Source organism: Styela clava, chromosome 14 (assembly GCF_964204865.1).
Source record: "Styela clava chromosome 14, kaStyClav1.hap1.2, whole genome shotgun sequence".
NCBI lineage: Eukaryota > Metazoa > Chordata > Ascidiacea > Stolidobranchia > Styelidae > Styela > Styela clava.
Window position 1 is genome coordinate 10,956,349 of NC_135263.1, and position 12,748 is coordinate 10,969,096.

A 12,748-nucleotide genomic window follows, 5' to 3' on the forward strand; every position below is an offset into this window, starting at 1 on the left:
AGTGTATGTTTGTGAGCCCCCGTGAGTATGATATGTCTATATCTATATGTAAGTTTTACTTTCACGTGTTAATAATGGATTTTTCTGATATTTCTAGCAGTGTGTTCTGTTCGTGCAACCCTGTTAAATAATTGATGAATTCCCATTTTCGCTCCTCCTTTCTCTTTCAATGAGTAACATCGCGCGTTCGATCCATTTTTCAATAGAAGAAATTGTCAGCCAACGAAGATGTAAAAAGCAACAAAAATATTCACAACTAGGAACTGTGACACGCTATTCATTAGGGATCTCCATCTCGTTTTAAAATAATAATAATAAGCAGTCCAGTTTGCAAAATTAGAGGTATGCATAGGTTTACTAAATAAGAGATCAGAAGGGAAACAATAAGATCGTCGTCCAAAAAATCCATTAATCGTGAACTTCCCAACCTAAACATTCTTAAAGCTCTCATGTTTTCTCTTTCATTTCGTTTACTGAGCTCACGAGATATAGAATATATATGAAAAATGTTTGAATCCTCACAAAGTCAACCATGTTTTAATCTCGTTCTTTTTGAATGAAACGAATTCAAGTCGAAAAATGTCACAATACATGAAACATAAACAACATAATATATTACACCACACCCACAGATATAATGAATGCGGTTCAAATCTTTAGAGAAATTGCAGATATAAAATTTTTGAATCGTTGTACATGATTATGCCAAGGGTACACATTGCGGGCGCGATTCTCCGATAAGTATATGGAAGTAAAAATCGATGTAAACCTCATATAAATTGTAGCCATGTTCCCCAGAGTGCAAACCAGAGAATGTGCGCTCTTCAGTACATTTTTTGAGGTTTTACGTTAATCCAGTGCAAGAATGAACATTCCCCTTTCTCGCTAAATTAGGTAAGTAAAGCTATACCAGACAGACCTCTCAGAACTTAACATTTTTTGTTGTATTAATACAAGGATTCTACCTGTTTACAAACTAACTTTATTATTTTTGCACTAATAATTCAAGATTCCAGCGATCAGATTATGAAAATAAATTGCCAAAATTTGGACGTCAATTCAATATGATTACCACATTATTTTGGATTTTTAACCGTTAAAAATGTCGCGACTAAAATTAAGTTTTTTAATTAATAAAAGTTTTAAGTAATATTGTGATATAATTTTAAGATTATAAGTTGAAATTCTTTTTTTTTTTTTGACAAAATAAAATTCATCCATTTGGGGAAATTTCTTCCAGCCATGAAGGCAAAGTTTCTTAAAAGCTTCTATGACGTAATAAAAGATATGGTAATTATTTCCAAACAATTAGAATATCGCATCAAAAATAAAATTCAATTAATTTTAAATAAAAATTCACTATATTGGCGAAGTGTTGACGATGCAGAGCAATTACAATATAATATCCCATGTCGGATCCGGGACTTTTGGAAAGGTGAGGCCTACTTTATAGGAATATAAACAGAAGGATGAATGCGTACATATTGTCTTGAGCGTGATGATATACTTGTTGAGCTCGCTATAGCTACTAGTAAAATAAAATTTTAATTCTGAAAGAAAATCACAATCTTATAAATGTTTTTAAATGCAAGAACTTGTAGAACGAAACCGCTCGTTCCATTCCAGCACGTCTCATTATGATGGAAAACAGTCTAACACACGAAAAAATTATTTCACACAGGTTTTCAAATGTAAACATGTCTCTAGTGGAAGACTCGTAGCAATAAAAGAACTTGTGAGAGACAAATTTCGTGAACAAGTACTTCTAAATGAAGTGGACATATTAAAAAAACTCACGAGAAATGGAATTCAAGAAAATAACTTTATCATGCAGGTTGTTATTTCAATATGATACTAGAACCTAATCCATCACGAATTCAATGTGCGCTCTTCGCGTGGTTGTCGTATAACGCTTCAATGTGAGTATTTTTGGTCAAAACATACGCAAAATGTTTATAATTTTCAAACAGATATCAATTAAATAGAAACATTTGGCATGATGATTGAAATATGAACTATGAAATTATTTTTATTGATGTGATGAGTGATATTTCAATTACGTTGCAGACCTTGGATATTATTGAAGAACCATCCAGAACTTGTCTCGTGTTTGAATTACTAGATAAAAGCTTGTATCAGTTGATGAAAGAAAGGAAATTTCTTCCATTACCATTTTACGACATCCGCATCATTGCTTATCAGCTCTTTAGTGCCCTACAGCGGTAAGTGTAAAAAATTGCACGAATGTGGTGGAGGGCTGATGCACAGCATTTTATCAAAATAAATTACAAACTAATGAGAGTTATTTTATTTTTATTAAGATTATTTGAATTGAGCTTGTTGCATACTGATATAAAGCCAGAGAACATAATGCTAGTTGATCATAGAAAGTGGCCGTTTAGAGTGAAGATAATTGACTTTGGATCTGCAAGTAGATTGAGCACGGCCAGGATTTATAATGCGCCATACATACAAAGTCGGTTCTACAGGTTGTTTTATGTTTAAATATATATTTATCATATTGTCATTAACCTACAAATATCCGTTAGAAATTTCGTACATACTCTTACGAGAATTTAGATCAATATCAAATATTTAAATGAATAAAATAATTAGGAGGAGTATATATATATACACATATATTGTACGCGAAGGACAAATGAATGTATATTCTTTATTCAAAAAATAAATTTCATAATATTTCTCAATTTTTATTTGGCACTTAGACATAGTAAATGCAGTACATTAAAACTTTTTGTCGATCTTGTCCAATGAGAACACTTCGAATAGGTTTACCGAATAAATATTACTCTTATTGTATAGCTTCCATGGCGGATTCATCAGAATTATATATCTACATGCCTACTAATTAGTTCAAGATCTACCTCATAGAATCAAAATGTTGGTGCTGATCTTTTAGTTTTAAAATGTTTTGTAAAATTGAAAATACGAATATTTTGTCGTACCACAAAGTAAATTAAACAACTAGAGTCTCATAGATTATTTCTTCACTGTAGATCACCTGAAATACTTATTGGAAGCAGTTTTTCCGAAGCAATTGATATGTGGTCTGTTGGTTGCGTGCTTGCTGAAATATGTATCGGCCACCCACTCTATCCAGGGACATCTGAATACGACCAGGTAAAATATAGCATTTCAAAGTTCATTTACTAGTGTAAACGGGGATAGAGACATTATTAGATTATAACATGATTTCGGTCGATTATTTTCACAGATCCGTTATATTGAAGATATGCAAGGTGATTTTCCATGCAATATATTGAAAAACGGTCGAAAAACAGAAAAATATTTCATCCGAGTACATCATCCAAAGTGTGAAAAGCAATTTATGTGCAAGCCAAATACACTCAGAGGTATGTAGGCTATGCATTCGATATATACAGATCCCTATAACTTGATTACTTAGTACAACTATTTTAATTTCGTGTGTATTTCGGAATATGCCTCTGATTTTAACCGCTCTTCAAGTTATCACAAGTTAAAAACAAATAAAAAAAATTCTTAAACATCTAAATTTTAGACGAGTCCAACTACTCAACATGTAATTGTCCATGGAGACGCAAGAACATATTTGAATACAAAAATGAAACGGGAAAGGATCCAGCAGAGACAAGAAAACTCAAATTTTCCAGTCTTTCTCATCTCGCACAGTGGCGTCGATATCATACCAATCAAACTACTCCAACATACAACGATTCTATTCAACACTGTGACAGCCTGATGTTCGCCAATTTACTTGAGGTGTGTGCATAATCACGTCTTTACATCACGTTTTAACCTTTTTCCAAAAATCTTCTGATTGCGTTCCATCCACTATCTTTCATTATATAATTTATTGTACAGTTTGCAAGTTTATGGTTAATTAAATATTATATATTTTTGTTTTAGAAAATACTGGCACTCGATTCGTCCCGAAGGATAAAGCCTTGCCAAGCGCTCTTTCACGAATTTGTCACCGCTACACATTTATCCTGGTATGACACCAGAGCAGAATATATCAAAAACACGGATGAATCATCTTTAAAAGCATTTGGAATTCCTTGGATAATCCGAAACTATACTCCCGCAACTTCATTTTACAATCCATTCTGGGGGATGCTCGGCCAATCTTTACAGTGTAATTTTTGGCCAGGCACACAAACTAAATCGCATACGTCGATTACCAACGAATTGACTACTGCGGCGATGAGTGGACATGAAAATGCCCACGGACCGTCGGGTATGCAAAGTTATTCGATGAAGATAAATCAAACTAGTGGATGCCCACGTGTTATTGGCGACAGCAGATACACAGCGGAGACAAACCAGGTTAACACGAACGCCGGTGGATTGGGACCTGACGGAACAATTGCAGAGCAGGAAAGGACTGTTATGGTTAGTTTTAATAAAATTTATTCAAACAGCGAGAAAGAAATGGCGATGCGAGGGAACGTGGTTAATATTTGTGAATTTTACAAAAACATACAAAAAAAGTTTTATATAACTTTTTATAAAGTTTTTATTTAACAATAATTTACAAATACTATATTATTAAATATATTTCAATTAACAGAACCACCCAGATGCCTCAAGCAACACTGTATATTTTCCTTCGTCGACGATACAACATGTTAACCATCCATCTGATAACGTGTATAACTTCTATGCACCGTACAACGGCTTCCAGGCAATACGTGCGAATCCGTCGGGACCACCTGAAACATATGACAGTGCAATTTTGTTCTCATTGCCTCATAATGACGAACCCAATCAAATTTGTTACGGCAAGACAGCGGCAACTCATAAACAAGCTCCCATAGGAACAAAGAAATGCAGAACAATCATAAAGAACTCAGATGAGAGATTCCCAAATCAGCATACTTCTTCAATTGCTCAACAAAGCAGGAATATCGACTTTACTTTGAGCAGTACCGTTCATGATATCAACGAAGTTTTTGATCAATGTCGAGTTCCCCATCCAGAAGGATGTTATGAAGACAAGCAAAATGAAAGAAACGTGGAAGCCGTGACAACGCCATTATCTGTTGCGTGTTCACAAGACGTTGCAGCATACCTTCAGCTACGAAAATATCCCGGAACCGGTCATTGAAATACTTTCCGTTTAATCATAACTACGACCGCGTTCAAGCACCAGAAGCAGCACGATATTTTATATCCAGTGAATTTTTATCCGGCCATTACAATTTCAATGAACATAAATTTTCAAATAAAATACAAAATGGGGTGTTACTTGTACCAGATTTACGCCGATTGGTATTGGATATGACAAATAATGTGTGTCGTAGTTATTTTGGCGAGTGAGTATTATTCGATGTTAATTGCAAGTCCACAAACGTCGGGCCTCCAGAAGTATGTGCACCAAGATGGTACACAACCTGAACATAGTATGTGTACCAGGTTAGGGTTTAGGCTGTGCGCCATATTATACACATACTTCGGAAACGCCCAAACGTCTATGGACAATATACCAGAATAGGGTGTCAAAGATAAATGCGATTAGAACATTCACAACAAAGACATACTAAAACCTCAGTTAGGTTGGAATGTAAAACACCGGTATGGTTACCTTACTCCTGATTTAAGAGTGGGACTCGCTGTTATTTTTCAACAAAAGATCGGGCTTTGCCATTCCATATTTGCACAATCTGGCAACTCAAGCTGACCTCTGCACTTACCATGCAATGTTTATTAGGTTGTCGCCTAGAGTCGAAATCTATTAGGTTTCTTGAAATATATCAGTATGAAAAGTAAATTTATAATTCTCAGATCAAAAATCTACAGAGACGAACGGTAATTAGTAGAGAAGTGTGGCGATAAAACTTGCCACGGGCGCATGCATCCAACTGTATCTTTAACTGCATCGACTTGTTGTTTACTTACTAAACATCAAAGTGACTATTTGCTTAAGATTGGCTAATCAATAAGATGTAAATGTGACGTAACAATGGACATTTTAGCGGCCTCCCAGACACTTTTGTCACTCAGATAGATTTTCAAGCATGCATGGTTGTAAACATTACCTCGTATTTGCGTTGATGCACGCTATTTGTTAGTTGTGCATATCTACAAATAGCTGTGATAGACTAGGCTTACTGAAATTTTCTATCGTTGTTTTTAAATGATAGGTTGTTGAATATTGTGAATGAAATTGATCGTTTGAAACACTCGCGAAACTTCTTTTTAAATGAGCACCAAAAATGTTATGGTAAAGAATAGGTAGAATTTCCCCGAGGTCAAAGATCGTGGAAACATCCATTGTAGAGGCACGTTGGTATGTCTCGAAAAAATCTCTGGGCGTACAAGTTTAATTACGATTATGCTTTACTTCTGGAACTCGTTCTTGGCACGTTTCAGGTTTATCGTTTTAACGTTTTGAACCACGTGTTTTGATTTGCTATTGACCTTTGTACGCACACAACTTTAATGCATTCACTCGTGCTGCTGAGAGGGCTGGTACGTTCGAATCTTGTGTAGGCGAGAGAATTGTGGGTACGCTCCTCGCGCAAGTGCTGGTCGGTTACGACCGCCACCCAAATAAAGCGACCAACCAACTTGCTTTTGCCAAGACTGATGTCGAGAACACGTGACTAGCCGAATGACAACATGTTCTTATAGGCTTTCTCTGCTGAAACGAGTGTGAAAAAATAACCAATCCTATTTTAAAAACGGATGAGGAAGTCGTTCTGCAAACACTAGTATTTGGAGACTACAACGAAAGACGGGTGTCCTAAATATCTGGTGTCTATATATGGACACACATTTTAGTGACATCCCCTAAAGACAACAACACATTGATTGTGCCTTTAGTTCCATTCCAATATATAAAATTCTGTGTCATTCCTGGCATAGGGATTTACATAACGTGGCACGTGACCTCAAGAGAATTTGTTTATGATAATCAAAGTACACCACAATCAGACCGCACTGTCCGCAGCTAATTGAATAATAGCATTGTTGCTTATATACTTTTTCTATGGCTGAACTATCAAATAATAGAGTCCAGGCAACCGGAACTGCTGGTTTCTATATCAACATTGGTGAAGCAATTATAAAATGGATGCAAAATCTCTGCTCCAAGATGCTCTTTAATATCAGAAGCACAGAGGAACTCCTCATATAAAAATAGAAAAACCCCTAGAATATCTCATTATTAAGTACAGTACATCCTCCCTAGAGTTTATGTTATGTGACCATTTTACCTGTATGAGAAAAATCTTCTCTTGTATACATCAGTACTTGGTTTCAAACTATTATTTTGTCTTTACCATCACTCATGCTGTTTTTCAATGATTGCAGTATTAAAATTCATGCAGCCTTCATATAATTTGGACCCCAGACATTTAGAACTGGAACTGAACAATCCAGCAAGGCTGCACTTTGCTCTTAATCGATGAAATTTGTTTCATTTATTCATCATCAAGCCTGGAAACTTCTTTTTAATTGAATATCATTGAGAACTTGTAGTAGTTCCTCATCTTCAAATCGGCCTTCTAGACTGGGGATAAGTGCTTTAGCTTCTTCGGCAGTTTCAGGACATAAGTTCGCGAGAGATGCAAGCTCGAATTTATGGAGTTTCTTTTGAAGTAACAGGCTGCGAACACTTGCTATTGTTTCACGATTTTTAAATCGACTGAAACGCTGTGTGTAGTTCAGTGTTTTCATAAATACCTAAATAAAACAAAAAATAAATGAATAATGGGAACACTAAAAATATGGAAAAAATGTATTTTGCAACAGGATGTTGCTATTTATATCTCAATAATAATAGCAAAGACAACTATCCATAAGTTTCGTTCATCTTGTATGCGCTTTTTATGTAGCTATGCTTCATAAAATATAGTTCAGCATTTTCATATTTATTCTTGTTTCCAATTGTTGGGCAAGATTTATACCTCTGATAATTCTTGTTCTTCTTCAACATTTTCATTTTGCTGTTTCCGATGTTCAAGTAACATATGAACTTCCGAGTTGAGCAAAGTTTCTGCATTCTCAAATTCAGGAGGAAATTGTAGCTGCGATGCATCTTCTTCTTTGTCTTCCAACACAGAACTAAGAGCTTTTGTGGAGGAGGACGTCATGACAGAAATTTACAAAGAAATTATAAAGTATATAAATATTTTATCTGGATAAATATAAGATATCATCTTCAATGCCATTTTGTGGCATAATTTAGGACTTAAATAACTTTATTTCTACAATGGGAAACAAGCATGGCAGAAAAAGGGTTCAATTGGACTAACTATAACACAATCAAGCATTTTTCACTGTTCGTCAAGTAAACAAAATTCAAAATAGAAAATCCAATAAAAAATTCTGCATGCAAAAAAATGAATGTAATGTAGTTCTAAACTGATACCATACATCTTTCACAAAATTGCTATATTTGTGAGGTAGTTTTCCACTGAGAAGACCTGTCCCACCAGTACTGTAATTTATGAAATATCCAACATGCAGAATACTTTAATCGCTTTTTGCAAAATAATCTTCTTCTTTAGTTAATCCAGTCATTTGTTCACATACTTTCCAAAGTTTCAGACCAGTTTCTGAATCTGTTGCAACTGCTTTTAATTGTCTCATCCTCATATTTGAGAAATACCCTCCACTTTTTTCCTTGAGTCCTTTTTGAAGGCAACAGTACAAAATGGTTTGGCAGCCATAAAAAAGTGGACGCATGAAGCAAGCTTTTAGTATCAAGTGGCCAACCTTCATCAAGGTATTATGGATTGCTCCTGTACCAAGTTCACTGGCAATCACACCAGGATGAAGAGCATAGGTTGATATAGAACTGTTTTCTGGATCCTCGGATCTCAGTCTTTTATTCAGTTCTGTTGTAAAATATACATTCATCAATTTTGTATTTGAATATTGTTGAATTATCTGCTGATAAGGGCTTTCCTTGGTAAGTCCTAAATTTATATTACCAAAGTCAATTTTTCCAATTGTATATAAATCAGCACTGACATTTACTATTCGAACATGTTGGGAATCTGATGAACTTTTCAAAAGTGGAATTAAAAGATTAGTTAAAAGAAAAGGTCCGAGTTGATTTGTTGCTAAAATAATATCATTCCCATCATTTGTCATTCCAGGAACAGCAACACCTGCATTGTTTATTAAAATGTCCAGCCTAGGTTCTGTATCAATGAAATTCCTCACAAATCTTCTTACATCCGCAAAATCTGATAAATCCAGCTTCATGTAGTGCACCATATCGTTTCCACTCTGGCTCTTGATATCAAAAATAGCTTCTGACGCACGCTGTTCATTTCTACTGGCGATAATTACCCGTGCCTTGCGTTTTGCAAGTTGTAGAGCTGTCTCTTTTCCTATTCCATAACTTCCACCGGTAATAAGGACAGTTTTTCCGTCAATTTCCAAATCATTCTTGAATACGGGTCCTGTTTTGACAAACTTCATCCACGCATAAGTTATGATAATGAGTAAACAACTCAGCGCTACCAATAGACCACCATCCATTGCATTCGGGAATCCATATAGGCCGCGAGCCGAGGCCATTTATCTTTCAGTTTCGTAGCGCACATCAGGTAACTACCTGAAAATGATTTTAAAATGTTCCTTAGAAATTTAGTAACAAATATTGCCTTGTTCCCACTTCCAAAAGTTGCACGTTTTACAGAAAAGACGCTTTTACTACAATAAATATGTGTTACCATCTGTCCTATTTTCTCTGCTTTTCCGGTATCATGGGCCAATGAACGCAGACTTCTGCACGACGTAACAGTCAAGTTAGTCAGCTGTAGGTGGATCCCCAGTGGTCGGATGAATATCAGATGTACTCAACTGCTCGCTTTTGCGTTGAGTAGCCTTTCCATAGTTTTTTTCAGTTACCGGTAATATTAGTCCAGTTATTCTAAGGAGGTGTTGAAAAGTATAGGTAAGATATTAAACACTTGTATATCCTTGCCATAAATAGCAATTTTAGTTGAGCACTAGCTCATAAGACGTTGTTAAATAGGTACCGTACGGTGCGGTAACTCCAAGGAAGGCTAGACCTAGAATAATATGTCACAAACAACGATATTTTCTGGCTTGCATGAAATGTTTATGATTAATTTAATGACTCTTCTTGACTATTCAGCAGACTTATACTACTATATAGGCCACAGCATATTTGGAAATAGAAATGAATGGCTGTTTCTGTAATGCACGGTTGTGTGAAAGAGAAGAAATTAATCAATTTTACTAATGTCGGTTGGTCTAAATCTAAATTCATAGAGTCGACAAGAACCTGGGAAGCAATGATAAGTTATGCCGGAGTGGAAAGAAAGGTAGCATTGGAAATGATTGAGAGGTGAGAAATGAAGTTGTAGACAAACAGTTGATGTTTCAAAATATAGTCTATAGTCCATACTCATACTGTCATAGGACATTTCAGACTGTGATATATCAAAATTTAGTGTAGATATAGTCTAGTAATGGTATGCAAACACTGCTGGACTGTAGAACATGCAATGAGCATATATACGCTCATTTAGTACATCAGATAAAATGCATTATGTATTCAAGGTATTAGTTAGTATTTAGGGGTATTTTTAAAATCATGCTGCTCCAAATATTATTTTCTTCCTTATTTTAGATACTGTACTACAAAAGAAAACGGCAATGTTCCACCAATCCGACCTAACGCAGGCTCTGATCCCTGCTGCTATCAGTGCTATAAAATGGATTAAACAAGAAGTCTTGAAGCTTAAAGGTATATGAGAATCATAATAGTTGCAAACAGCTTAGATGGGCTATTCATATTGAAATACTTTAGCACTTTTCTGCAATTGGAACTGCCCATCAAATTCATGTTGGAGACTTCATTGAGATTTTCAATTCATTTTTTTCCCTCGACTATGAAGATCTTTTGAGGTTAACGAGGTATTAATAAATAAAGCTGAGGAATTTGAAGAGGATATGAAGAATGTAAATGATACCAGGGCACGTCTATTTAACACTGTCAAACATAAGGATTATACTCTCCACCCAACAATGATTCACTGAAGAAGCATGTGGCCCTCAAATCAGTTCTTGAGTTGGCAAACTGCAAAGAAAAATAGTCAAAATAATTTATGAAAGTGTGGCAAAATCAACTTAAATTGCACAGATTTTTGTTTTTGTATTGACTGCAGAAATCACAGTACACCTATAGAGGAAAAGTCGAATTTTGAGATAGTGGATTTCGAAAACAATTCAGAAGAAAGTGAATTAGATATTACAGTTGATTTAATAAGTATCATACATTTGTTTTTTTTTTCGGACATTTGTTAGTGTCGTAGTCCTGTTTCTAGAAATATTATTGCCTTTGTTCAAATACATAACCACATAAACTAAAAAAAGATTAATTGTAAATTGTAATATTTCTGTTCACTATGTTATGTACATATTGTACATTCATTTAATTTTCTTGACTTTTGCGGTAAATTTCTAAGTGAGAAATAACTGATTTATTTGTGTTTTCGTGCTCACGATGTTAATTTGTGACTTCATTGCTTAAAAATAAATACGTTTGATACTTGATAGCTTCTATAAAATGGATGTAGCTTTTTATGCTGTTCTTGTTGTAAACTGCTTGTGGTTATTACATAAAATTTATTCTCAAATGTGAATCAGCGTTGTTGGTGTCGCTGCTTTCGAGGTCACTCCCGACTCCTGTCACACAATTAAAGTATTTTTTGTTGTTGGTTACATGTATGCCATATTTTTCGTAATCTACCTAATAAATTATGATTGACTGAGGAAGTCCGATTTTGGTCAGGCAAAACATTACAGGAATACATTTGTGTTAGTGTGCTGTAGGGCTCTCGAATTGTATAGTTCTTATGTATGCGTTGTAAACTTATGGTTATTGAATTTCCGGGAACCTCTTATATTCAATTTCGCACCAGGATTGTGGAACAAGCTGTAATGCGTTCATTATGTTCGTTTTCACACAAAACTGAAGAATTTATTTAGTTACCAGATGTGCGCTACGAAACTCATTTTCTGGGCGTTTTCATGGTTTCGTCTCACGGCCCATATCCGTGGTAAGGATCTACAAGTGTTTAATAATTTACTTATACATTTTTCAACAACGTCTTAGCATAACTTAACTAATAATAACTAAACAGGGCTATGGAAAGCCTGCCCAACTCAGCGCAAGGTCGAGCAGAAATAACTAATATTCATCCGCTCGCTAACAGCTGGTTTAATTCAATTGTTACGTCATGCAGAAGTTGTAGAGTTAAGAGGTTCTACAGGTCCTATTTCTGATTATTGGGCTGTCTTGTCAATCTACTTCCGTAGCTAACTCTCGACACAGTAGTAACGCACACATAAACACATCCAACTTGTATGAAAGAACTTGTAATGAAAGTATATTTACAGTATATACAAGTCACAGTCCAGTAAAATTCCACAATCAGGTTAAAAGTTCCACAGTAGATAGATAAATTTCCACAGCAAGTATAACGGCAGTGTAACACAGTGAATGTCAAAACTTGATGTCTGTATGTAAATGTATTGTATGTGTATTGTATGATGTGTTGTATGATGTGGTTACAATATATTTGTGTCTCCAGCCCAACAACAGTACTTAAATTTAGCTACAAGACACAAAAACAATAAAAGAGTATAATTAGCCTTCGACATACAACTCAATTAGAACCTATATTACTAAATAACCCTAAACATCCTAACAATCCTAAATTAGCATAATCAAAACCCTACAATTTGCAACTCAATG

The 12,748-nt window shown here is 35.1% G+C and overlaps 3 protein-coding genes and 1 long non-coding RNA gene across 4 annotated transcripts; 2 read left to right on the forward strand and 2 right to left on the reverse strand.

The window, feature by feature from the left end:
* The first annotated feature begins 1,364 nt into the window (after positions 1 to 1,364).
* LOC120340568 (homeodomain-interacting protein kinase 4-like) lies at positions 1,365 to 6,941 on the forward strand. The gene is made up of 9 exons (XM_039408859.2): positions 1,365 to 1,435; positions 1,682 to 1,834; positions 2,068 to 2,222; positions 2,322 to 2,489; positions 3,018 to 3,141; positions 3,236 to 3,374; positions 3,542 to 3,762; positions 3,910 to 4,395; positions 4,574 to 6,941. Exons 1-9 carry the CDS (start codon positions 1,382 to 1,384, stop codon positions 5,108 to 5,110), a joined length of 2,037 nt encoding a protein of 678 aa, XP_039264793.2. The 5' UTR covers positions 1,365 to 1,381; the 3' UTR covers positions 5,111 to 6,941.
* A 147-nt stretch (positions 6,942 to 7,088) lies between these two features.
* LOC120340570 (DNA-directed RNA polymerase II subunit RPB4-like) lies at positions 7,089 to 8,108 on the reverse strand. The gene is made up of 2 exons (XM_039408861.2): positions 7,914 to 8,108; positions 7,089 to 7,689 (listed from the first exon to the last, which is right to left on the reverse strand). Exons 1-2 carry the CDS (start codon positions 8,097 to 8,099, stop codon positions 7,438 to 7,440), a joined length of 438 nt encoding a protein of 145 aa, XP_039264795.1. The 5' UTR covers positions 8,100 to 8,108; the 3' UTR covers positions 7,089 to 7,437.
* A 53-nt stretch (positions 8,109 to 8,161) lies between these two features.
* LOC120340571 (dehydrogenase/reductase SDR family member 13-like) lies at positions 8,162 to 9,529 on the reverse strand. The gene has a single exon (XM_039408862.2). It carries the CDS (start codon positions 9,496 to 9,498, stop codon positions 8,482 to 8,484), a length of 1,017 nt encoding a protein of 338 aa, XP_039264796.2. The 5' UTR covers positions 9,499 to 9,529; the 3' UTR covers positions 8,162 to 8,481.
* Positions 9,530 to 9,679: 150 nt separating this feature from the next.
* Positions 9,680 to 11,766, forward strand: LOC144431959 (uncharacterized). The gene is made up of 2 exons (XR_013480309.1): positions 9,680 to 10,333; positions 10,619 to 11,766. It is a non-coding gene; the product is annotated as an uncharacterized LOC144431959 (long non-coding RNA).
* Positions 11,767 to 12,748: the final 982 nt, after the last annotated feature.

What these genes read in the sequence shown, in the direction of transcription:
- LOC120340568 (XM_039408859.2), top strand. Translation starts at nt 1,382, where the DNA reads ATGCAGAGCAATTACAATATAATATCCCATGTCGGATCCGGGACTTTT. An exon ending in GGACATCTGAATACGACCAG is followed by an intron (nt 3,142 to 3,235) that starts GTAAAATATAGC and finishes TTATTTTCACAG; the next exon opens with ATCCGTTATATTGAAGATAT. An exon ending in CAAGCCAAATACACTCAGAG is followed by an intron (nt 3,375 to 3,541) that starts GTATGTAGGCTA and finishes TCTAAATTTTAG; the next exon opens with ACGAGTCCAACTACTCAACA.
- LOC120340570 (XM_039408861.2), bottom strand. Translation starts at nt 8,099, where the DNA reads ATGACGTCCTCCTCCACAAAAGCTCTTAGTTCTGTGTTGGAAGACAAA. An exon ending in AAGAACAAGAATTATCAGAG is followed by an intron (nt 7,690 to 7,913) that starts GTATAAATCTTG and finishes TGTTTTATTTAG; the next exon opens with GTATTTATGAAAACACTGAA.
- LOC120340571 (XM_039408862.2), bottom strand. Translation starts at nt 9,498, where the DNA reads ATGGATGGTGGTCTATTGGTAGCGCTGAGTTGTTTACTCATTATCATA.